Here is a 27,139-nt window from a genome sequence, read left to right as displayed (position 1 = left end):
GATTAATGGCATACATCTTTTCAGACATTTGCAGTCACATATGTTTGATAAGCAGAGCTGAAACAGAAGAATTAATGTACATTCTTTCTAAGCAAGATGCTGCTTTGACTTTGGAACCGGAGCAGGCTTAATTCTGTTTATCCAAAGTCAAATGTTTTCTTACACGTGTCATTAAAATTAAACATTTAACTATTGTTTAAAATAAAATGCTATTATATCTCTGGTCTGGAGACTCTTAAGGATATGAACTGTTATTTCTACCCACAGATTTAAATAGTTTTGAAACCAGGCATGTTTTTGTTCTACCATGGTAACAGTTTACTGTTACATAAAGAAATTAAGAGTACGGTGGAACAGAAGAAGGGGAATGACCAATTTTTTGAAGCCTAATCACCCTCTAAACATTTAAAGATCAGCATCTTCCTGCGTAACCGAGACTGACGTGACAGAAGTCAAAGACAGGTATAACTAAAATTAAAAATCACAGGGAATTGAAACTGTGACTGTTTAAGACAATTTTTTTTCTTTGCATAATGTGACTGCATGCTTGACACCTAACACAAGTCCCCCCCCTTCCAAATTAACAGTTTCTGCTGCCAGCTCAAAATGGACATTTTTAAAACATTTCATTCATCTCTTCAGAACATTGTCAAAAAAGGACTGAAATTTGGTCTTACTGTCGTCTTTTTAAGGAACTGGATTTCCTTTCTTCCATCTCATCTATGGGTGATGAGGAGGAAAGAAGTGAGTTATCTGAAGGATTGAAGGATGGACTGCTGCTGTCACCTTGATCTACCAACAAGGAACTTGGACGGTCCTCCAGGGCCTGAGAAGGTGTTCAAGAGAGACAGCAACAATTATTTAGTTCCCCTTTATTCACATTTACATGCAGCTGTATATGGGAACCTATGGGAGATCAATTACTGCAATATATCTTGGCAAAGGCAGTCTCAAGATTCCAGGAAACCAACCAACAACTTGGCTCTCCAGGACAGATAACCTAACCTTATAGAAGCACATCAGTCTTTCCTTCACAGGAAAAGAAAGGAGTTCAGTTGGTTTAAGCAGTGAGAGATAAAAATCAGACTATCCTGCTCAGGATGTAAGTACTTCTATGGTGGAAGCTTCACAGATGTGTGCCTATTGCTGAGGATTAATTATATTTGCCATACTTTAGTTCCGGCATATGCAAGTTACTTTCAATAATAAATAGGACATCTTTAAAGGACATTCTTTGAATGTTACATTTTTTATTACAACAGAAGTGGCATTCTTTGTCAGATATTTGTTTATCATTAACTAGCCAAAATACTGACTCATTGAAGAAAATAATGACTTCTACAGTCAACGTTGCTTTTGAGCTTCATGACAGTTCAGATCCTAGGAAAGATTCCCTATCTCTTCTGCCAGTTACACTGTCTCCCTTGCATGGACTCAGCAGTCTTCTGTTTGTACAAAAGATGGAGAAGCCACAGGAGAAATAATATGAACAAGCTTCTATGAAGTATTTATTGGACTTCTTTAATTTAAGCCCATAATCTTGGATCAAGCTACAGTTATGTATCACTTTTTCCTTGAATGTGGTACAGGCTTTAATGCAAGACACATTTAGTTCGCCAGGGTGGGGTTCAGCTGTAATCTTTTTTGTTTCCCTACAAAAAGTAAAAACCCAATAATGATATGACTGGCCAAAAAACCAAGAGAAGCTGACCCTTGGCTAAAATTGTGAAATGAGAACATCTCCACCAGGGACTATATGCACAGATCATTAAGTTACATCCACTGCTAGGCTGCCTGAAAGACACATGGACTGTCAAACTTGCCATTTACAAAAGGCTGCTTTGAATTTTCTCACAGATTACTTCTTATTCACCTCCTGGTACAACAGAAGTAAAAAGCAAAGTTAATACTCTAAGAGAGTGCAGAAATTATTTTATGCAGTAATGTAAGTGAAGTGTAAGTCTTTCTGAATGAGGAAATATAAAATGGAAATTAAAATTTCTCATTCTGAAATTCAAAGCTGCTTAAATTTAGAACAAGCCTGGGAAATTTCAACCTCTGGTAACATGGGGCTGCCACGCTGCAATTCTCTGTAGAGTTTTCACAGTGGCACTTCTACTAAGCCCAACAGGGTCCATGTTGCAAATACCAGGCTTAAAGGTTTTAAGTGAATCACAGAATTGCTGAGGGACCTCCTGAGACCATATGGTCCAATCCCCCTTCTCAAACAGGGTCACATCTAGAGCAGGTTTTCCAGGACTGGGTCAAGTCAGGTTTTGACTATGAAGGAGGGCCTTCCTGGTATTATCCATACTCCCTGTTCTTTGTCAATGAGCATCTTCAGAAACATAGGAATTTTAAAACACAGAAACTTAAAAAAAGCTGACACAAATTTCTCCTACTTAATTTGTTAGCACACACTGCAAAGCAAGGAAGGAGCCGCTAACATATGAAATGAGTCTTTTACTCTTTTACTTATTTCTTCATTATCACGTTGCCCAAAAACCAGCCTGATAGCATAAATGTCCCTGTGTGAGGGTTATCTGCTTTACTGTTGAACTCTGCAGGATTTGCTGTAAATTCAGTCTCAGAGATTCTTCTCATAAAGGTCTATCAGGCAAATCAGGGTAACCCTGGGTCTTAACATTCATTTTACTAATAGAGCATTTTCTTTTTACTAATAGGAGATACATTTGCTGTCTTCTCTCCCTCATATTTATTGGTTTTTTGCTTCTCTACACAGCCATTTACCTATTCAGTAAGTGCTTTCACAATAGAGGGTGTACAAAGCAACTCCTACACCAACCCAGAAAGTGACTTTTGAAACAGGCATCAAGTTTTACAAGTCAAAGGTGTATGCTCAGGATGGGCATGTAGCTTTTCTTTGAATAGCAAGTCGGGACTTGAAGACACAACTTCTTTAAACACATGCATCTGCCAGTCAGCCTCACCATTTTACTTTTGACGAGCTCTTCAATTGCACTGACTAGTTCTGCAGCACTGGGTGTCTCAGAGCTGGTCGGCCGCACCAGTAATCGAGAGGATGTCTGTGCAATGACACAAAGGAAGGAGAATCCCAGAGTTAGCCTGGTACTTGCTCAAGGATCAAGACACCTCCTTCACTTCTCTGTTAGACATAGGTACCTAACAGTAACAGTCAGTGTAATGTAACACTAAGATCATCCCTTCCAACTTGGGCAACTACAATTGGAAATGTCAAGTAACCCCCACAGAAGTTAAATGCTGGGATAAAAATTCCTGTTCCTACATGCAACAGAAGTCAAGGAAATATCCTTCATCTTGCTGATTATAATAATGCCGGACAAATAGCTATAAAAACTGCCTGAGCTGACCCAATGGACAACAAACACTTTGTTAACGTGTTTCATTCGTGGTGAAACAAAGCAACAACTGCAGAAAAGTAACAGGAACCAAGACTTGAAATAAAGGAGGAAGCATCTTTAAGCTAAGAATACACACACCAGTAACTCAGGGGTCATTTAGTTTTCTAAAGGAGCTGGGGTATATTGCCCAGATTCAGAGGGGAAATTGAGCTCACCATTCCTTGTGCCATCCATTTTCCCCAATGGTATGTGTAGAGCATAGATGATCTCTGGCCTCACAAGCTATAAAATGCCAGTTTATAGATACAACTGAAGGTAAAAGGTGTTCACAGTAAAGGATTCTGGGAAAGGGCCATTAAATTCAGCCTCAGTAATTTGCAAACAGAGCTGTTTGCATATTACATTTATCATTAAATAACTGGAAAGTGGAAACAGGGTGTAATATGAACCTTACTTCATATTACGAACAGGACAGTGAACATCATGTAGCACAGAGTAAGCTGTCCTGCAAATGCTTCCAACAAACTGGACAAAGAAATGGCACGTATAATGACTTAGCACAAGAGGTTCTGCTCAAATCAAACATGGGTGTAACAAGGCTCCCCATAAATCAATACAAAAAAGGAATATACAGATTTTAGGCAGTTTGCCTTGTATTTGTCTTATTCGGAGAGGAAAACGGGTTGGGTAAGCAAAGGAAATACAGACAACTTTAAACAGAAAGATAGGGGAACTGAGCCAAAGCAGAGACAGAACACAAGTCAACATAATGCTGCATCAGAGTTTACAAAAAGAGAAAACAAAAAGCAAAAATAATTAGTTTCATATTAACATAACTGATCTTGAAACTTTAATACTGCTTATCCAAAAAATAAATGCAAACAACTTGCAAGCTGCCATCAAATGTAAATCCATAAAGTGTACAATGATTCTACTGAACAGAAGAATGCATACTGTGTAGATGAGTTCTTCGGAGAGAAAATGGTTGTGTTATTTAGTGATATTAGACAAATCAGCATGGCCTAGCATATGATGTTTGCATGCACACCAAAATTTGAGCAATCCCACGGCTAGTGTGTCTTTTAGGCAATTGCATGCTCCTGACATGCGACTGTTGACCAGGTTTTCCAAAGCTGTGCTTGTATGCGGGTTTTCACTTTGGATGTGGAGCTCAGCTTAGCCTTACAAAACACTGGCACTGTTGGAATCAGACTCGGGTTAAGGTCTCTTCTCTCTCTTATTGCTCTATGGCAGTATATGGGGTGTGACTGTTCGTAAAACTTCAGAACTGGTTGGCTTCCAGTTCATATCTTATATCATGTATTATCTGAAAAAGAAGGAGCTGCCAGGCTACGCAGATGAAGCCTGCCTGCTGACCTTCTTTCTGATGATGTACTGTGGGAGCAGAGTACTCCCCTTGCCTAGAAAATCAGGAAAGGTGGAGGGAGCAACTGAGCACGTGCAGGTGTGAGATATTGCTGGAGCTCACAGCGAGCTGGGTAAGGAGGCAGAAACCCAGCAAGCAGGGAGTTTCCAGCACTGAGCACGGACCAGGAGCTCTAGAGAGAAAGAAATGCTTGCAGTGAGGCACAGATGAAAGCCAAGCCTCTAAGGTCACGGAAAGGAGGAGACATTCCTCAGGATCCAGAGGAGCTAGGCAACCCAAGAAACCACTGAGTGTGGCAGGAATGTGAAGGAGGACTCCACCCAGAAGGCAGACAACTGGGAATTTGTTTGCAAGCCTTTTATTAATCAGTAACTCCATCAATAGGGCCAACTGACTTCTGTTGGGTAAAACTTTGCTCTGGCTTCTCACTTCTGCATTCCAGTAAAGCATTTGCTTTAGGTACTGGAAATCGGTGGTATGCTTTGGCGTGTGGACTTCAGGGAGTCACACAACCTCCCAGGCTGCCACATGAGGGGACTTTTTTGCCTTACACCATGCAGTAGGACAGATATTGCACAAAACCAATGCACCTTAAATGAATCACGATTTACATGTTTTGAAAAATTATGGTATTATTAACTGTACCAAATTTTAACTTCTCGGAAGTCTTTTCTAGAATGCAGTTTAAGCTACTTAACAAACTGTCCCAACATGTTTTTACTGCAGTGGGTGCATGTTAACCTCTTAAGAAGTGAAAAGTAAAATTTTACGGGGGATTGAAAGCTACTCAAAGCCTCTTACTCTACTGTGATGAGGTCTCATTTTGCACCAGAAATACAAAAGTGAATGGACACTAATTTAAAGGCATATCCCTTCACTGTTCTAACTGTGCAAAAAGAACTATATAAGCAAGAGCCACTTTTCTCTGGAGAACTTTTTATAAGGCTTACATATAAATTTTTTTATATCACTGAAGGGACATGCAAATGTGGCAGCTTATCAGCAGGAACTTTAACATATTTTCACCAACATCATTTTTATTCTATTTCTAAACCTGAAATTGAGATGATTATTTTCTAGCAATAAAATATTCTCGCAGGTCTAAAGGCTGGCAAAATTATAAAATGCCTACTTTACCTGCTTTGTTTCAAGAATATTTCCCAATATATTAACTCTCCCAACTCATATATTATACTTTTTGGATTTGGAAAACATGTAGAAATTAAATACACATAGAGCATGGGAGTCAGCCATTTTGATCCTACAAATGATAGCTTCAGGGATGATTGAGATCCCCACCGAAAGGCAGTGGGATAAAAGGAAGAAAAAAGAGAAGTCAATAAGATCAGCCAAAGTTATCAATAACATCTGCATCACTCAGAACAGTGAGTAACCACCCACAAAATTCACTAACAATGTTCATGCTGTAGGTTACAACGGCTAAAAATTTTAAGCAGCAAAATGGGAAGTAAACAGTGAATGTGAATATTTGCTGCAGAAGTCCACACTGTTTCTACTCTAACACCTTCTATTTCCAGGCTTGATAGTTGTCCCCTAAACATTTGATCCAGGTTGAAAAGTGAAATAATTCTTCCCAATATATGAACATCACAATGTTTAAGAAAAACAGGTAACATGCAAGTAAGATCTTCTTCATGTTGTTACTAACTACATCCAGAATTTCATTACTGATGCAAAATTTTTACCCTCAATTTTAATGTGTCCTTGTTTGTAAAAACCAGCTGGATTATTACCCTTATTTGGATATTAACTTCTTAGTACACTTGTAGAGCCACCACAAAAAAGAAAAAAAAAAAAAAAGAAGCTATTCTGCTACACGAAAACACTTTAGAGTTGATGTGAACAGGTCCTTCTGCTAAGACATATACCTAGAATTCTTTTTCCTCCTGAACTAAGACTATCCAAAATAGTAGGGGGCTTGGTGAACAGCCTATGATCTAAAAACATTATGTACAACTGTTAATTTCTCCAGATAAGCCTTGCTTGTACATAGTATTTTAACCTCAGTACCCAAAGGTATGATTACAAAACAAGTAAATTCTAATCACTAAATATGGCATCTGTTAAACAGATGTAAATAGGCCTGCAAACACACAAAGCAGCCCATTTCCACTTTTAAAGTGCTAGCAGAAAAATTTCTGCACTTGTGCTTTTAAAATAGAGATGCATTTAATTCACGCTCTTTCCACAGGAAAGCCTTTTAACGTTGTCTAAAGTGGCGTAGTGATTACTTCTGACGACCATAAAGCTATAGTACATACATTACAGAGATTTTTGGAAAGAGAAAAAAGATTTGAGCAAACAGAGGTTCTCTCAACATGTGAAGCCTTGCCCGCTTCCTCCTCCTACCTTGTCATCCTGCGAGTCGGGCTGGAGAAGACTGTGTTGCTGAATTGCCATTGGAGGAGGAAGCGGTACAGCATCCGCTCCCTCTTCACCTTCCTCCTCTCCACAGCTCTGCATGCCTGAAGAGGATGACTTGGAGAGAGTACCACTGCTCAGCCCCTCGTTCCGACCTCTCTGTAAATGAAATCAAGACATTCAAGCTCTGTTACCTCCTCAGCAGCATGAAGCCTGTTCAACACAAACTTGTCTTAAACAAGTCTGTTCTGTAGATTCACCTCTCTCAACAAGTCAAGATGATCCTACAAACACAGTGCTGCTCCTCAACAGAGGGGGAAAAAAGCAGATGCCAAAGATAATGTTTTCAGTGTTTGGTAAAAGCAGATGGATTGAGATACTGAGAACAAGACATTCAGCTTGAAATTTACGGCAGGAAAGTGTTACCAAAGCCATGCTTGCTTTCCAAGTTCAATTCTGTAAAGAGCCACATTCCTCTAATTGAGAAACTCAAGAACTTTGTATCTGAAGTACCAACCCTCATAGCAAGACTTCTAAAGGATATTAAAAAAACCTATTACAATGTGAAGTATTTTGTCAATTATCCTTTTTGTTTGTGTCCCTCCCGAAGTAGTGAGAGCAGATTGCTCGCATAATTTTTACAGTTGTGTTGAAAGACAGTCCTCCCAATTATACAAGGAACTAGGATTTCAATTAGCCAAAGTTTAATGTCACTGATCTTACAGGATAACTTAACTATCTTTAAAGCAAGACAGCATAGGTGATTATTGTTTTTTCCTGACTTTAAGGCACTGGCCCTAGGTTTTCCCTCCCTCACAGAACTGCAGAATAACAGATACTTCCAAAACAATGCTACAACTGCATCACAGGGGATCTCTTTCTATAGCCTGACATTCAAGGACAGAGGCCAATATTCCTTCCCAAACCACATCTCCCAATGCACCATGCTGCCAAGTCTCTATTCTTTTCTTTCCCTACATTTACTGTATAACTTCACTGATGTTCCAAGCTCACAGCAAAGTATGTTGGGAGCAAGGAAAAAAACTGTACTAAATAATTAATTGGGCATCTGAGACCACTTTTCTGTGTAACTACCAAAACTGCTATTCCGATTCAAGTCTGGTAAAAGGGAATAACTGTATAGCATGCAAATGGCTGTGTCCTTGGAAGCAGTAAGATGCCATTCATTTCAGCCTGAACCATAGGTTTTTAACAGAAGAGAATTTGGCTCTGTCTGCACCTAACCGGAGGCAGGCTTTGCTCATACATGAGTTCCAGGCTTAGAAGGATGGGCATATGTTTGTGGGAGGAAGGGAAACCTTCAGTAGATGTTCTTGGTGGCAAAATCTGGCATATTTCACAATTTTCTTCCCTCCAATGAAAACTGCCATGTTTATTATTTGACCGATGGCGACTACCTTTTGCTTTGAAGGTCTAGTAATTTTTCTGTGCTCTAACTCTTGCTCAAGGTGTAAATACAGCTTTAAGCAGTTAAGCAGCTCTCCCAGTATTTTCCCTGATCCACCACCAAGAAAAGGAAAGGAAATACAAAATAACCTGATTATTCCCAGAACATGAAGCTCCTTTACTCACAAAGCCTCTTTCCCGAGTGGGATAAGAGAACAAAGCCAAAGAACAACTTCTTATTCTCCCATTTCTCTTTTTCAACTAGACATCCCTCTCCACAGAGCTTTACTAATGCTCTCAAAGCAGAAGGGCACAAACTGTGCCTGGCACAGTACTTATGCAGAGTACAGCAGTCATCAGGAATGAGCACATGGCGCATACCACCTTGCTCAACTGGTGGACAGTCAACTGAGGAGACAGCCTTCACCTGACAACATTTAGTTCTTTGAAAAACATAAAAACACATCTTGGGAAGCTGCCCTGAATGCTTACCTCTTCAACAGTTTCGTCTTGCGGGGTCGCTGCACTATCATCAGAATCCTTCTGAGAGCCCGCATCGGCACTTTTGCGAACCTCTCTACTCTTCTTGTGCTTGTGGGCTAGTTTTTTGACATGCCCGTCTGCTTTTCCACTGCTAAGACGCCTCACGGGACTGGTAAGCCATTTTCTCAAAGTGTTGCCGGGGCGCTTGGGGCCTGGGGAGCTCTGTGCACCGATCATGTGGGGCTGAAGTGATGTTACTGAAGCAGGAGGACTGGCATCATTGCTGGAGACCGAAAGGGAGTCTGAAAAAAGAACGAGAGGAGCATTTCAAAGCTGAAACACTGGTAAGTGAGAAACAAGGCCAACGACATATGTAATAATGGATATCAGATTGGATTTATGGATGAATCTACCAGATTATTTTGAAGTACCCTGGCCTTTAACACCACCACAACTATCAGTGCTCATGCTGCACGTGGCCGCCCACACATAAGCACCATTTATATGCTTACAACAGTCAAGCTTCATTAATTTGCTCCTGCCTCAATTACAATTCATACTTACCACTGCTGATAGTTATTTGATAGTGGATTATACCTTCCATATGTCATCTAACTTTACAGAAGGATATGCTTGTTATATCTTTTAATGTATACAGCTTTGAGCATGGACATGAAGAGTAGAAATAATTGCCTCAGTGAGATAAGTAAATTATTTTTCAAACACCAAATTTTATTACAAATGCTCCAATTACTTTCATTATTTATTTATTTCCCCTACCCTTAGGGAAAGGGAGAAGAATAATCCAGAAAGCAGCTAAATGTCTGTCTTTTGCTTAAATCTTCTCAGTTTTGGCTGTTTTTTTGGTTGGTTGGTTGGTTTCTTTAAGGCACAGAACATCTGTGTTTAAAAGCCCATTTGCTCAGATCTCAGGATCAGCAGTATTTCTCAGCATGACAATGCCTGAAGTTCTGTAGTCAAAGAAAGGATACACTTTTCTCAAGCCATAGTTATATGTGCATGAGGTCAATACTACTTTCCCACCGAGGCTCCTGTCACTTGAACTGGACCATACGCTCATGATAAACACCCACTGGCTAGCTATTGTAAGACTACATTTCTTTTTTCCCCATGCAGCACAATGCTTTTCCCCCCAGCAATTCTCTTTTCCTAAAAACATACTTTTTTTCTGGACACATTCTTGTAACACCACTCCTATGAATATTATCTACCACGAGGGTATTAACAAGACTCTCCTAGGTTGTCAAATATGTTTTTTTTCCACCCTGTGTGTGCACTATTGTAGATAGATAGTTTATATAAGGATGACATAAATAATGTTTTGTTGAATGTTTCTACTGCTGGGAATTAAATGCAGTGCTTGTGTTCCTTCTTGAAGCTTGACACAGATGTTCAGGTCATCTCTTCTGGCAGCTTTTCCGTAAGAGGCGTATTGCCAGTCTGACCAGAGGTAGTTTGAATTTTGTAGAATAATATGGTCACACTGATGTCGCAATACACTTTACTGTAAACACCCAAATGCCTTGGATCTACACACAAGTATGTGAGCCTGCTCTGTTTCCAGAGAGCATTAAGTACAAATTATGGCTTTGAAGTGAGATGGGGAAAGAGACATAAAATGTGAATATAAGAAGTTAGGACTTTTTTATTTTTCCTTCACTGTTCAAGCTGTTCAAAAAAGAGCATCCATTCCTTGGAGTCCAAAATGGTGATCTATCAGGCTGTTTGTCAAGATATTTCTCTATGCTAATAAAACCTAAATGCTATTCTAATAAAACCCAAATGGCATGTGACTGTTAAGATACATCAGCTCTGATGCTAAGAACTCCTGCGGCTTATATTGTATGAACACATACATAGTAACTGCTATTAACCACCACTTTCATCATGTTTCCATAAAGCAGAAGGTAAACAAACTTTATAAAGCACACTTTCAGTCCAACAAGGTAGGTGCTAACACTTTAAAGCAAGTCACCCAGAATCAGGATTCATCTACAGAATTATCTTCTAGCCACAGCTGTAGCTGTGCTGCACATGGGTAAGGAGACTTCCTATTATGCCATTAACTGGTTTCAAGGCTTTAATTAATGGGTACTACCAAAAAGCAGATGCAGAATTAAATTAGTCGGCTTTGTATCTCAATCTTGGGATAGCAGTGCTACAGAATTACCACATTATTTTCTGGCTGAAGCAGGAAACATAAGGAAGAAATTAATTATCTACAACAATGGTTTCCAACTTGCAATCTGCGTATCCCTCGAGGCCCCTGGAATACTGCTTAAGGGTCCTCAGCATATACGTAAGAAAAGCAAGCCTACTAAGCCATCAGTATCCACATCACAACAGATTTTTTTACTTTATTTAAAAAAAAAAAAAAAGTGGTCTGCTTATTAAAAAAAATTCCAAACAAAACTTCCAACCATCTGCAGGCTCTCCACAGGAATCCAAACAATCTCCTATTAAACCTCTGTAAGAAGTTAGTTTGACTTCTCTTTCACCAAACTCAACTTCACCTTTATTGTAACATGCATCTTTTAATTTTTTTATCAGATATCTTGTTTCAGAAATCATAGAAAACATCAGCTGATGGCTATCTTAATAAATAACCTTCTGCCACTCTGCTAGTAGAACACAGAAGAGGAGAAAACAGTGCTGGCGTTCTTGGTAAATAAGTTTCTTAAAGCACAAACCAAATGCTTTGTTTTCAAGAGTCCCAAGCTTGAAGATGTTATAATCACTCAGCCAAGTTTTTCTTTCATTTGTATATATTTTTCTTCCCAATAATGGTTCATACAAGTTCCTTCCATACAAATAAAATGGAACACATTCACTTGTTTATAAAAAAAAAAAGGCAATCAAGCCTTCGCAGAAGTTCACCGTGTACCGTTTTGTATTTTTGTATCTGTTGCATTTCTTTCCTTTACAAGTACTCCCTTCTAAGAAAAAGGCAGTGTGGTGGTGCAGTAACTGATTGCGTAAGATTTACTTTTACATAAACATGCCTATCCCTAAGCATGTAACATGCCTGCAGTTAATAAACCCATTTTCTTTTTATAAAACCTGTGTTCCACCTCCTCAAATTCTCACCCATCCTTTTCCCACCCATCCCAATCAACGCTTATCAACTACCAAATTTCTTGTAAAACCAAATAGTACAATGCAGAGCCCCTGAAACTGTGGGAGATGAGTATTTTTGTCTGACTTTTGCTGTACCACTCCTACTCTTAACCCAAGTCAGCCAACAGTTTGTGGGCAGGAGGGAAGAGAGCAGGAAGAAATACATACACTCCGCTCAAGTGGAGAGGATCTAAGAGACAAAACAAGGTTAGCCAGACATGTTTCGCAGCACATACTTTATCCATATCCTCCCACACAGCATTAGTTTTCATTTGGCGTGCAGCATGTAACTGCTTCTCATCTTCTCTTCTGCATGATTTAATATGAAGTGCTTATTGAAGTATTATTAGGGCTTCAGGGAATCATAAAAGTGGACAAAGTGTAAGTAGCACACCAAAATGATAGCACTGTACCACTTTGCTCTTTAAAGCATGAAAGCACTGGGGGAGAAGGAAAAGCTTAAAATGAATAAAAATACTGCATTGCCATAAAGGCTTCAGCTTAAATATCAAATTTTATTAAAAGAGGTGCTTCAAAAAAAAAAAAAAAAAAAAAAAAAAAAGAGGGAGAGAGGGAGGTTTAACATCACCAGTGTTAACCTGAATGGAATACCAACCCAACAGCCTCTTCAGAGATCAGGCCCAATTTTTTGCCCCTCCTTAAATTTGCAGACAACGTCCCTACAGCCTCATAGGTCAATGTTAATACTCACTACAAATATTCCACGCCAGTATTTTCCCAGTGAGACCCTTTACCGTCCACTTTCCCATCCCATCCCAGCTGTCAGGAGTCCAGATTCTCCAATTCTTACTCCCATCCGCTTCTCAGGAGACCAGTTACCATACTAGAGCACAGTCATGAAAAAACCTAGGTGCTCAAGTTCATATATTTAAGCAGAGGCATTGCCAGATCCAGACGTTAGGGAATATCAATACAGGCAATGCCAATACAGGCATTTTCAAGAGCACAGAAAGACCTTCCACCTTCACTATGAGAACAGCCACAGGGGTGTGTCTTATTTCCCCCTGCCCCATCACTATATACTACTTCTATCTATATAATTAGGGATACAGGCTTGGTTTGATTGATTACCATGCTTGGGAATGTTTACACTAAATTGGCTTTGTTTCCTGTATGACTACATAGCAAATTGTTTTTCTAGGGTTGCTCAAGAATATTTTATCACTAAAACATGCTAAGAGGAAAAAGGAGTATTCAAAATTAAACCAAGAACAACATGGACTTTTAAAACCAAAACAGATGGAATAAATTTGGGGTATGCTAACCCCAACTGTGTTTCAAGTACAGCAAACTTTCTAGTGAGTGTCAGATTCCCTTTTAGAAAAAGATAAATGCAACAGATGGCCATCTTGGAGAGAAGAAAAACAACACACACATAACGATCACACACAGCAACACCAATCCAGCAAGAAACCATCAAATTTAATAAAATCACTATTTGCTCAAGTAGAGACAGCTTTGTAATTCAATAAAGTATTTAAAAAAAAACTAATGGATGGGCTTTGTTTTATAATTCATAGCCACAATAGAAAAGAAGGCATTTAACTCCCTTTTCTCTCAAAGTAAAAACCACATATGTTGCTCTGGTGGTGAGGTCAGAGAGTTCACTGAGAGTCCATAAATATATTTTTGAAGCGAAAGAAAAAGGGCAGGCAGCATGGGTTCTGACCCCCTCAAACTAGAAGATAAAGTTACCTCCAACGAACAGGCAAATTTTTGAAACTGGAAGGGAAATGGGAATTCTCATTCTAGTCCCAGCTTTCTTAACACTAGGAACATGCACATCTGTGATTAATAAACTGCTTTTTCTCCCGAAAAAATAAATCAGCCATGTTAAGCTAGTTGATGACTTGAAAGACTCTGCTTCATATTAACTATTTCCATATTGCTGTTTTTAGAGTTTTAGTATTTACAAGGAGAGCAAGGGGCTACACAAACCTGACTTCCTAACCTAGGGAATCAAACCGAGCCTGTTTGATGCCTGCTCTGCACCTCTTATCCCAAAATGCTGCAAAACCAAAAATAAAAACATTTCACTGTCTTTGGACTATGAAACAGGGATGGGGCAAGGAGTGAAAAATGGAGCAAAGCAAACCTAGTAACCCCAACTGGCACGTGAAACTGCCACTGCAGACCTGCCATCCACCACGGACTGTAAGGACCAGAGAGCCCACAAAAGCCGTCAGACAGGGCAATTAACCAGCTGATCAGTAAGATTTGATGCAGGTACATTACGAATACTTGGGGACAAGAACTGCTTGTTGGTTCAAACCACAGAGAGCATGATCTACACTAATGCACTTGCAAGTTCAATATGTAAATTGGAAACAGCTAGAGTTGAGTGATCTCCCAAGCCCATATCTACCTACAAACACACATGCCCCATCTGAGTCAAGTCAACGTACCATCAGAGGAAGCAAAAATAGTTTACAAGCATCTAATGACAAAAGCCCATGAAACATCGCCTGTGTACACAGTCATCATTTGTTAGTAGATGAGATGGGGAAAGCTTGAAAAAAAGAGTGCGACGTTTATTTTATCCGTGGATGCACACATGCACAGTTTCTGCCTGGGAACTGCTTTTGAAGTAAGGGGCTATCAATCTGCCATGTACAAGACCATTCAGATACTTTTGTATGTGTCAGGAATTTTATTTCTCTCCTGCTGGGTATCCTCTTTAGACTACCCTCACTGTGTATTTTTTGTAAACCTATACTGGAATATACATGAAAAGGCATTAGGTGTGTTTCAACTTTAACGAGCCACCATAAAAGCAGTTACCATTTAAATACAATGCAGCTTGAGCTTTATCAGGCTTGCAAATGGGGAATTTCCACCACCCCCTTTGGGAAGCATGAGTTTCACTTACGATATAGAGATACTGCAATAATTTTCCACAAAATGCAGAAAGCTAGTACTCAATACATAAAAGAAAATCCTTCAATCACATTTGTGTTTGGAGTGGAACAAACACACTCGCTCTTCATCTCTGGTCAGCAAACTTTTCCTGCCTTTTATTTCAACTCATGCACTACGCTGAAATACAATTTGTAATATTTTCAGTGTGTGAATAGACAAAGAGTTCAACTCTTTAGTGTATATTCCCTGATTAATGAGTTATTTGTATTAATTTTGACTGATATAGACACTAGTGCAGAGCATTTGGATTTAGATGTATTCAATAATTAAGTCTTCCAAGTCATAAAAAGCTGACTGTGTTAATATCAGACAGACTAGAATTCTAAGCTTGAGGCTAGATACTCTTCAGCTTCTCTTAACGAGATACTAAGCTGCCCCACAAGCATGTCTGCAATTAAAAAAACCCCAAACCCTCCCCCCAAGACAGACACTGTCATCTTAATAACTTCCAAAGGTCTTTCTGAAATTGAGAAAAGGCATCCAACGAGACATATTTGCAACAGCACTAGAGAAAGGAATGAAGAAAATCTCTGATTAAGGGCAAAAAGAACATACTGTTCATTTGCGTTAGAAAATTAGTGGCATGTGCCTGAAGGGTTTAATACACTGATGTTTTTTTGGTTTTTTTTTTTTTAAATATCCTCTCCTGCCTTCCTACCCCATAAATGTAAAACTAAGGTTTTCCATTTAAACTTTTAAATAATTTCACATGCATTATAGCTTGCACACAGAGAGAGCTGTAAACACATCAACCGCTATCTAGAAGCTAAACAGCAACAAAATTTAGATGGAAAAAAATCCTCCTCTTACAACTGCTGGATGGTTTTGTATCCACACTTGTTCTTCCCTTTTTTTTTTTTAAGCAGGAAGAAGGCATGATACTGTGCCAGAAAAAACTTTCCCAGGTTAACAGAAGTAGTTCTGTTTGTGCTCCCTGGAATGCAGACCACAGGGATACAAAACCCCAAACTAAATCTTGTATATTACTACAAGAACAAGGCAGCACTACAGAAGGGGAGAGTTGACTTTGTGGGGCATTTCATTCTTTGCAATAAACTTATTCTCTCCTATTTCTGGAGAGAAATATATTTTCTGTCACAAGTAGGAAGTATTAAAACTTACGCACACTGCTGAAGTTTAGTTTCACAGTTTGTGAAAACCACAAGCTTTTAATAGATAAAATCTCAGCTTCCCTGTACACAGCTTATATTTTAGCAGGCAACGTCTTGATCTCAGCTCTGCTCTATTGGCCACCTGTTTGCTCAGATTTAAAGACAACTACATCCACGTGCCTGGCAGGACAAGCCAAGGCCAGATTTATGTAATTTAGTACTGTTTCTCAGTCAAGTTCTCACTCTATGTCAGTGCACTAAGCTACCCTGTCTTATCTCTCTACAAATCAAAGCAAGTGCCTTCATCATTTTAATATGATTATATCCCCCTGAAGTGGGGGTGTATTTCTACTAACCACTAATCGCACAGGGGTTTGCATGCTTTTACGTAAGAGAAGCCCATGTTCTAATTTTTAGGCAGTTTTCTCCTTTTCATGCACAATCTCCAGTGAGTTTCTTTGGGCCAACCGGGGCCATCAGTTAGTTAGTTACTTCACCTGTGCCTCCTGATGTACATCATCGTTTTACATCATCAGGAAGGAACACATAACATTATTTGCTCTGCAGAGCTACAATAGGCAAGATTTTCACTGACAGATTTAAGTTACATACAGTTAACTCCCTCATATGGGCTGACACATACCATGTAATTAAGAATATTAAGGTGACACCCTTCTTTCATTAAATAGTTGTGAAAGTTCTTCAGTGCAAACAGAGAAAGAAAAGAAGAGAAACACTGCTTTTATATATTAGACAGCAAGTTTTCCCACAGCAACAATGTAATTTCCCTGTTTCCCTTTAAGTACAGTAGCTTTCAAGATCAACTTCTCACTGAGGTGTTCCACAAAGTCTCAACTACATCACCCATTTCCAAAGCGTGGGTGTTTCGGAGCTTTCCTACAGAATCATGTATATTTTTAAAAGTCTGATTTATATGCTATTTTTGCCAGATGCCCAGCATCAGCAATATCCAACTACTTTAGGATGACCGAAGTAGAAGCTCAGATGAAGGCATGGCCTGTCCACTCCTCCCTCCAGAAGAACAGATGCAAGAGGAGCAGTGAATACCAGGAACGACTGCGTTCCAGGCCGAGGGCCACTGCCTCCATGCTAGGTAGGAGTTGTAGAAGAGCTGCACATAACCCCTCGCCTCTAGCCTGCTCCCCGCTACTGCTGCTGCTCGTTAGTTTAAGATCTCAGCAAAAGAAGCTGGTTGAGGGCACAGCACAGCTCCTGAAGCAGTGGGAGCTGGCAGCATTAGCTTCCTTCCAACTGCTCCAAGTTACAGCACTCCCTGCCTTTGACAAAAACAAGCAGCTAGCTGGTGGGGAGAAGTGAGGTCTGAGCCAAAGGAGGAAAAGAGTGAAGGCAGAAGCTTTGGGCCTGGGCCTTGTAGGCAGCGCTGGCACTTAAGACACTAGGACAGAGAGTTTTGCTGTTGACAAGCTATTTGTCTTGTGCGTGCTGTGTGCAACCTACTTTTGAAGAGCCATGCTGCGTGACGTTAGCAGCAAAGATGAAGCTCTGCTCTTGGTGGAGAGCTGTATGTCACCTATTACAAGTGGGAACCGCTACTGACACAAGATTTGTGATAAGCAGTTTCAGATTTTAACTGGGGCAACTGCACAATCCATTTTCGCTCATCTGTTACTGAGCTGTAAGGTTTTATCATCTGCTACTTTAATTTTTGCTGCAAAATATCTTTCCCTAGGAAGTGGATAAAAATAAATGCCAATCCTAGAAATACAGCTCTGAAGCAGCACAGCAGCGTATCTGATACTGTGTGCATCAGTCCAGAAGAGGAAGATATGAACAGATATGAAACAAAACTGTCCATATCAATACAGATAACAGAACAGCCAACCACAGGGAAAAAAAAAAAAAAGATACATTCAGCAAGTCCTCAGCTGTACTGAAAGCAGAGAAAGACGTGGGGGAAGGAAGGGAGAGAAGCAAGTCTGCAGAAATTGCATTAGGAAGAATCACGGTCGCAGACATTACTTAAAGCAACACATTTCATGCTTCCTTGTGCAAAAGCTCAGCAATGCAGAGCATCCCAATGGAAGGAATTTATGCCATGCAGATTTTTAAAACATCCTCCACTGCTCCAACAAAAAGGCTGCATATTAACTAGGTTATTGCAAGCAAGTCTGATCTCAAAAAGGAAACAGGGGATGTACAGTTCTACCGGTGCACTTCTGAAACTGAGAATATACTCACAGATAGGGAGGAAATTAGCTTCCACCACCCTTATGTAAGTTATAAAAACAGGCTTCACAATTATGAAGACAGAAACCAGTCATACATAAAATCAGCATAAAATGCTGAGCCAACATTATTTTTTTTTTTCTTGTGTCCAGAAGTTTGAAAAAATTTGAGCAAGTATAACCTCTGCCATGTATTTACAAATGAGTGGCCTCTAGGAGAAGATGAAAGTAGATGTCTTTTCCAAATGCCTTAAAAATTCCAAAATGCCTTAAAAATTTCCAACACACGAGAAGACCTCTAAAAATTCTCCAGTAAAACTGAGAGAATATATAACAAGAGTCAATAAACATACTTTGAAATACAAAGGGCAGATACTAATAATAATTGCTAAGTGTATCCTCAAGGGTATTACTAGACTTCATAAAGAGACAGTACACAGTGCTAGTATTGAGTTACAAGAACAAATGATACAAAAGAAATTACTTTACCAAATTTTATTTGTTTAAAACCCCCAAGTTATTAGACTACTTGTACTAGAAAAATACTTGTTTCCTCTTCTCTTCACCTACTGCAGTTACATGTTAACCTAAATACACATACTAATCCAACAGCAATTTTAACAGTCTTTTTTTCTTTTCCCCCATCCTCTTGATTCAAAGCAGAAGAGTTCATTAGAACAACTAGCGATTGTTTGGAGCCACAGCTTTAGCAACAGCTGTACAAACACATCAATCTCAAGTTAGGAACTTTGCCATAAGCTTAATAATAATATACTCATATGGTTTAGCTTTGGGGCTATACAATAACTTTGGTCATTTTCTCTTTCCAAATGTTATACTGCTGTAGCCCTCAAAAAATAAATTGAGAAATTAATTAAAGGAATTGGGAGGCAAGATGAAACGGCTAAAACAGTGAGAAAAATTGGTCTTCCAAAATTCCTATATAAAAAAGATGTTTCCTGCTTATCCAACTATGATATGAGTGATAGTGATAGAAGCTAATTGTAGTTACATTGCTTTGCATCGTAAAACATTGAATTTTTCAGTGCACACACTACCTGGAGTCTTAACGAGCAGAGTCAGGCCCTCGCAGCCATGCCCCTGCTATCAGCCTCCACGCTACGTAACTAGATGACTGTAGGTGATGACAGACAACTTCCTCCGAGTTCAGTCCCACCTCAATAACTACATTATCAAGAGCAGTCTTAGATGACAGTGACTGGAAACCGAGCTAGTTTTAAACTTCTTGTCTTCCGATAGAAATGTAACCTGAGCAATGCAACGAGAGCACACATGATTTTAATAACGGTCAGTCACACTGGAAATGTAGTATTTTTTTTAGACAGACTCACAGTCAAGGCTGACTAGCAGATAGCTATTGAAAGTCATAATGGCAAACTTCTGCACAGATGTCTTTTCAGGATGAAGTATTTTAAGGGACTAGGAAAAAGGAAGATACTCCTCCACAACTTTGTCAATCAATAAAGGTTGAGTTAAAAGGGGAAAAATAACTCCTTGGTATAGACATATTTTAAAACAAGCAAACTATAAATTAATGAAAGATGTGACCTTTTATCTCAATGTGCAATTAAGATACACTGAATACTAAAAACTGAATCTATCATTGCCATTAACTTGATTACAGTCTCTTCAGGAATAACATATGCACTGCCGAATTTTCTTTGGCATGATCAAGCCCACATCACACACAAAAAAAGCTACATTTTGCCATGCAACTTTTCCGTTGCTTTTATTTCCTTCAATTATTCCCAATAAAGGCTCACGAGGAAGGCGATGTCATGAACTGCCTTGTCCACCCAGTCATCTATATCTCGATTACTCAAATCAATCCTCAGCTCCCATCCATCTAATATTACTTGAGTGGCCACAGGAAAATGATGTGATAGGATCATGGCAGAGCTGTCCAAAACTGGGTTGAAAGTAGGAATCAAAAGGAAACAAAAAGGAAAGAAAAAGAGCAAACACACTTCTTCTGAAAGGCAATAAACTAGAATTCTTTAGACTTGCTTTAATTAGACACGAAGCGGGGCGAGGAAGGGGGGAAATCAGTATCAATAACTTCTACACAACAATACTGTTACAGTAAATAACCTTTTATAAGTTATAGCCTCAACTGTAAGCTTAAATTTAGGGGAAAAATAAGTTATCTGGAAGAAACAAGATAAGGAATTTTATTAGCTTCTATTCCTTTTTCTACTGAAAAAAACATTTCTTCTTTTCATCAAGTCCCCAGCACTTCCTACCATGCATCTAGACCGTGGATCTCCATGAAACTCTCCTCTTACTGCAAACTACCCCATGTAGTTGGATATGTTGGGTTGTATTTTTTAAACCAGTCATTCAAGAAGATTGACTGGAAGTGTTCAATCCCATGCTCAAATGCAAGGAAACAAACAAACAAACAAAAGTGGTTAAATAAACATGCTTTACTATTCTCTGTGAGTAAAACCAATCCTTACAGGGAAAGGATTGTTACGCTACTGATGTCGTCTTTGCAAAGCAGGATGGAATGTTCTTACACCACCTAAATTCTGTTCTTCTCATTTCCTCCACTAAAGGAGAGAGAGAGTCAGCACAAGCCTTGATGAGCAAATTCAATGGATTGTTACAGCTGCTTGTAGCCCAGCCACGTTCAAAGGCAGGCTATGAACACATTGTTCATTACTAGTCTCACAATGAGAACCTAGAGGAAACTTTCATTATGTGAGGTGATAGCTCATTCTTATGCTGCAGCCTCACTGAAGTAATTCATTTAAAACAGAGCTATAACATAGCAAGAGGCAAGTTAAATCGAAAGATGAGCTGAGGCAGTTCTGCTGTGCTCAGTTTAAGCCCACCCATTCAATACAGATTTTTAACCATGATACAAAACTGTATGCATGAGATGTTTCGTTACAGGTATGCTCTGAAAGATGTGACAAGAAGGTAAAGAGGCAGCCATATTTTTCCTGGTATGTAATCAAACTTCACCCTTCTTTTCAAAGTTTCATCAATAATCCTTCTGATTTCTCTCTCTAGGAAGCCTTCTCGGTATTGACTACTCGTTTTCCCATCATCTTTTTTGAAGTTAAACCTAGGAGTTCTTCACTACTTAACATTTTGAATATGCTTCACTAGTGATATACAGGAATACAGTCATCTTAGCAAAATCCCAAAAGGCTTATATGAAAGTGTTTTTTTCTTATTACAGAAATGGAGTTACAAGCCCTCATTACATGCAGGTGGCATTATAAACCTAACTACATCTCCTTCAGAAGAGTATCCATTTTCCATTTACATCTTTCAAAAGTCTTTAAAACTAGGAGCTGAGTAGCTGGTTTGAGAAGGAGCTGGAGGTAACAGAACCATTTTAAATGACTCCATTTTCATGCAGTACTTATGCAAGGCCAGAGTGGAAAGCACTGCAGTGGGGGGAGCAGGCTTCCAAGGACTGGAGGCAGAAGGCTGCCTGGGGCTAACTCCATGCACACATCTGATCCGCACTGCTGCTCAGTCTTGGCTCATTTCACAAAGCAGGTAACCCGCCTGACAGCTACATGAATGAAAATATGGCATTTTCAAATGACTGAAAAGATATAGCTGAATTATAGGACATAAAAATTAGGAGTAGTTCAGATGAAACTATGGATAACTCTGGATCTTATCAGCTCGCTCAGAGCAAAAAACCTGAGCCTTAAATGTTCAGGTTCACGAGCAGGGATGGCAGTTATGAAGGACATCAGTATCCCTCTTGCATAAGCTCCTACACCTGAAAACTTTTTTTTTTTTTTTTTTTTTTTTGGAGTGGAGGGAGGGGTACAGCAATTTCTGCCAGATCAAGTCCCTGGTCTGGCTGCCTGCGTGATTGCTAGTGCTGATGCAACAGAAGCAGCTAGCTCACATGTGCGTGCAGAGGGTAAATAAGCTGGCGGTATCTGACACGTAGTTCAGTTTTTACTAACCAAGAAACAGCACCTTCAGCTGACTCTCTTGCAAGTCCTACAGCTGAAGGATTCAAAAAAGCCATGTTGCAAGAACAGTGAGGAAGGACACAGAGGTCAGGAAAGGAGTACCTTTGCATATGTAACTATATAGCTGATACATGAGCTCAGTTTCAGGAGGATTTTTGTTGCATGCTCTTTGTGGAGATGGAAAAGCACACACAGCTCATACTTAACAGCTTCCATCTGTATTCCAAAAGAATAGACTTTCAAAGTACAGAGGTGGATCTATGCCAAGAATTACACCAACCCATTAGTAATACTGGACTCTCCCACTGCATCCTCTGAGTCCAGTCCTCGGAGACCTCTTATCCTCTCTTGGACACCATTTGCTAACAATTACTCTATAGTAAAAGCATCCTGTTTTATGGATGAGTTATTTCTGAGGCTTGATATACCACCAAGTGTTATAAAAGAGGAAAAAGAAAGCTAGGTTGATTCATATACATTCTTTTAAGCAATCTAAGCACATATAATAAATGTATTTCTTCAAAGCCAAATGTGAACTCTCTCTACTCCTACAACCACCTTTCCTCCTCCAAAAACCAGCCCCCAGATGGTTAATAACTTCAGGATAAATTTTGGTTTTTTAGATTTATTCTTTGGATTTCATCCATGAGATTTGCCTCTCAAATTTCCCAAGTGAAATATAGACTCACATGATCCACTTAGGGACTGAAACACATACATCCTATTGTTTCTTTTAGCTGAAAAAAGATGTTATTATTTCCAATATTCAGTTCCAGACAAACTACTCAACACTCTCTTCAGCCAGATAACCGTAAACAACTTTGATATTTATCCACACTTGTCTCAAATGCAGAGCATTTTTAAGTTACAGCAATGGGTGGAATTACCATGAGAATTGGTTTCCTCCTACCATTGCTGCTTTCTCCAACTGATGTCAGATAAATGTAAAAATACAATACTTATTTATTAATTTCAGTTTCTTGCCAATTCATTACTTAAAGCCCTATTCTCTTTCTCCATAAATCTGAATGCATTTTTCCTCCTTCAGACTTCATGAATAAGTGGGGAAAAACCTCAGATCATTTAATTAAACAGGAGTACATACTTATTAATTGCACATGTACTCTTAACATTTTAATGAGGAATAAACCAAACTTTAATTCCTTAAAAATTCTTTAAGCAAAGTCGAAGCCTCAGTTAAAGTCTTCTATGAATAAAATCATGCACTAGAGTACATTCTGAATATTCACCTAAACCCCAGATTGCCAGTTTTAAGTTTACAGTGGCCAGAAATACCACAGATACAATTTTTACTCTTTCCAGTTCAAGAGATGGCATAGCTACAGTTACACTGGGGCATGCAAGTAAGCTTTGTTCCCCTATTATGAAAGGCTATTGAGCCTCCTTACAACATGGTCTGTACACACGGACATCTGTTTTTAAGAAACAGAAAGAGAACAATGAAGAATGTTTGTGAAATCATGTATGCTTGCCAAACAAGACTTCATACATGTCTATGATCTTAATTTATGGTAATAACAGAAAGCATCTCACTGATCGGGATTGACTACACCCAGCACGTTACAAAACATGTTTTCTAAAAATTCTTTGGAAATAAGAACTAGATAGATCTGAGCCTGATTAACCACTGCAGCCATAAGAGTTCAAAAATGAAGCAAATGAGCTCCAGCAAAGACAGGACAATGCAAAACAACAGAAAGGGGAAAAGACCACGGCCGTGCCATGAACAGACCTCCAGCCGACTAGGTAGTCACAGCTCTGGGTGAGCACTTGCTGCAAAATATTTTGCTGCAAAGCATTCTGCCTATCAGTTATTAATTGTAATTGACTCCTTTCACCTCCACCTCCCTCCAACATACTCTGTACTTGTTTACTTCTAAAAACTGGAATATTCGTTGTTTTAGGAAGTGATTGCATAGCACTGGGGGCTACGGAGCAGTTTTCTGAGAACAGAGCTCTGTTGCCAGGATCAGACATGATAGCCTGCTAATATTAACTCCCTCTGGCTGGTACTCCGATGCCTCATTATCTTCTGAGGAACTACTGAGAGTTACTACTATCCCACTGATATGCAACCTTGTTTTCAGATGTCCCCTATAAGATTACTTTCCATTACATCCTTGATTTCATGTTTGCAACTCTTCTACCATCCCCCTTCTCAGTCCATCTGTAACAGCAGACTGGATACTAACAAATGAAATAGGATTATAACTTGCCTTTTGCTGCTTATTTTAAGTATATGCACACAGCATACAGCAACAGGTATGTAAGACTTGAACCTAGCTGCAAACAACTTGCATCTGAAAAGGAAGCACCCCGACAGCTGCACCAGCTCCAGACACTGAAGGTTAGCACTGTTTCATCCTGCAGACATTTCAGACTGTTACGTATGAGAATTGAACTTGTTCTGCAACAACAGTCCAAATGCCAAGGACAAAAATCGTTTCCTGCTAAAATTACAAGGAAGGAGGAGGAGAAGACACAACAACAACTGAGATTAACATGAACATCCCTACTCTAACCTCTGTGCTTCTCCAGTCAAGACTGAAACAGCATAGCTTTCGTCCATATTACATTTCAGAATCAATGATGTGTCTAAATAAATTTCACACAGATCAATTTGTTTCCCAACCAGCCTTTCTTTTCAAGCTCTATTCCCAAAAACATTACTTCTCAACAATAATTTAACAGAGCAATAGATACTAAACAATCTATGATTTTTTTGGTTTAGCAGCAACATTTCTGCTAAGCAGAAAATTTCTGCTAAGCTCTTAAAACAAATTACTACCATTAATAACACTCCACAAAGCAAGAGTTACCATTTCTCATTTCCACAGTTCAACTCAAAAAAAAAAAAAAAAAAAAAGGTGGCACATGCATTTTAAATGCTTTTTCTGAAAGAGCTTACTGTACAGGATCCCAGTAGTTTACAGAGCAGAGTCATTCCATAATTGCTCCCTTTCCCATACAGGTCCTTTCTGTTATACTCCGCATTTTTTGACTGGGGTCAGAGGGAGGGGGAGAGTAGAGGCAGAGAGAGAAGGAGAAAAGAAAGCATCCTACTAAACTGCTATGATTTGAAAACATTCCCCAACCAACCAACCTTCTTCCTCCCAGCCCATTATCTCTATTGCACATATTTGTACCTAAATCCAGGATCCAGTATTTACAGCCACTCGGCTGCCCGTTGCTGCAGCAGGTAGGATTTACTGAGTGAAGCGATCCCAGAGTGTCAATCTGTTTAATCCTGTTTGGCATGGTGAGGAATCAGCTGTTCTGATACCCACAGCTTACAAATAACCTACTCGCCTGCACCCCAGGGATGTGTTACAGCTTCTCCTGGAGATGTTCACCCAGATAGCATTACAACCAATGCCATCAGATTGAGGAAGTCCCTGTTATCTTCTCAGCCTGGTTTAGCTCCCTGCCCTGCCGTCAGAGCAGCTCCTCTCTTCTAGGGATGCTCTCCTCTGACTCACTGAGCGCAGTTCCAGTCTTTAAATTCACATGTGGGAATAGCCAGATGCAGCACATTACACTCTACCGTAACTACTCTAATTGAGGCTCAAGTTGATCTTAAAAAAATACAGCAAACCAGCTATTTTCCCTCTCAGCCTTCAGAAAAGATACAGTCTAGTACCTCTACAAAGCTTTACAGTAACTCGCATGCACAAAACCAAGCTTTAACGCCTCCTTTTATTTTACAGTGCATAGTTAGGTTTTAATGCTTTAGCTAAAGCCATAAATAACAAAAAAGACAGACATTTTCCGGTCAGCTAAACCATGCACCACTTGCCCTGCAACTTCCATTTTTCTTGATAAAACCTGTACCAAAGAACAGATTCTGCCCTTACCTTTATCTTCTCTTGAGCCTTGTTTGTGAAAAACAAAAAAAAATCCAAACACTAGAAAATCCACACCTTTTGATAAATTCATTTAAGATCTTGCCCTGTTTTAAAATGCATTTCAGATCTCTTCACCTCTAAGCTCATATTCTGCAAGTTAAATTTCTAGTTCATCATGTTGTCTTCCTGTTCACTAAACTGACACTGCGTGTATTTTATTTTATCTATGCATTCTTCACCTAGCATGCCACGCAAGCATTTGTCCATAAATATTCATTTATGGGGTTTTTTAGGTAAGCACTTTACAAACCTAGAAAAGATGTTTGGTTTCTTCCCCTGAACACCTCATCATCTAATTTTAAAGGACATACAAAAAGCTACAATCACTAGATAGATAAACAGCTATGAAGCCAAACCAAGGATTAAATTTCTGTAAAAACAGAAATTAAACACTTTCATCATATTGTCATGAAAAAAGAGCCCTAAAATGAGACTGAACAAAGAGTACTGTAAAATACACAAGCATGTAGTGAGAAAGAAGAAGAAAAAGCAGCGAGGGGGTTGCCAGTGATAATAGCACAAACAAATGCATGTAATGCAAGGATAAATAGGAATTTTCTGTGGAGCTGATAGCATACAGGGTGCCAGAGTCAAAGAAGGGTTACCATTAGCACTTAACACAAATTGGGTACACACATGTTAATGCTGTTTGCACTATTAAAGAGCTCTGCTCACCCTCCACCTGAGACTAAAGTTTTGCTTTCTTCACATTTCTAAGGAAAGCCAACCTACTCTGAATTCGTTTCTCCTTCGTAGCCTCCTGCACTGAATCCATTAATTCTGATTCCTTAACATTTTTCTACTGACCCAAGACGACTTTCAAATGACACTGAATTCCTAAG

The 27,139-nt window shown here is 39.3% G+C and overlaps 1 protein-coding gene across 2 annotated transcripts in view; it reads right to left on the bottom strand.

The window, feature by feature from the left end:
• TRIO (trio Rho guanine nucleotide exchange factor) overlaps positions 1-27,139 on the bottom strand; it is a 258,198-nt gene that overhangs the window by 27,564 nt on the left and 203,495 nt on the right. For both annotated transcript variants that reach the window (XM_087760929.1, XM_087760936.1), the window contains exons 35-38: positions 9,013-9,305; positions 7,102-7,272; positions 2,952-3,047; positions 678-826 (exon numbers count right to left, since the gene is read on the bottom strand). In XM_087760929.1, coding sequence (XP_087617055.1) covers positions 678-826; positions 2,952-3,047; positions 7,102-7,272; positions 9,013-9,305 — 709 coding nt within the window. The remainder of the gene's footprint in view (positions 1-677; positions 827-2,951; positions 3,048-7,101; positions 7,273-9,012; positions 9,306-27,139) is intronic.

This window comes from Nipponia nippon, unplaced genomic scaffold, assembly GCF_047370975.1.
Source record: "Nipponia nippon isolate SJK-2023a ecotype South Korea unplaced genomic scaffold, ASM4737097v1 scaffold_1, whole genome shotgun sequence".
Taxonomy (NCBI): Eukaryota; Metazoa; Chordata; class Aves; order Pelecaniformes; family Threskiornithidae; genus Nipponia; species Nipponia nippon.
The sequence above is the reverse complement of the archived record's forward strand: the minus strand, read 5'-3'. Positions and strand labels throughout refer to the sequence as shown.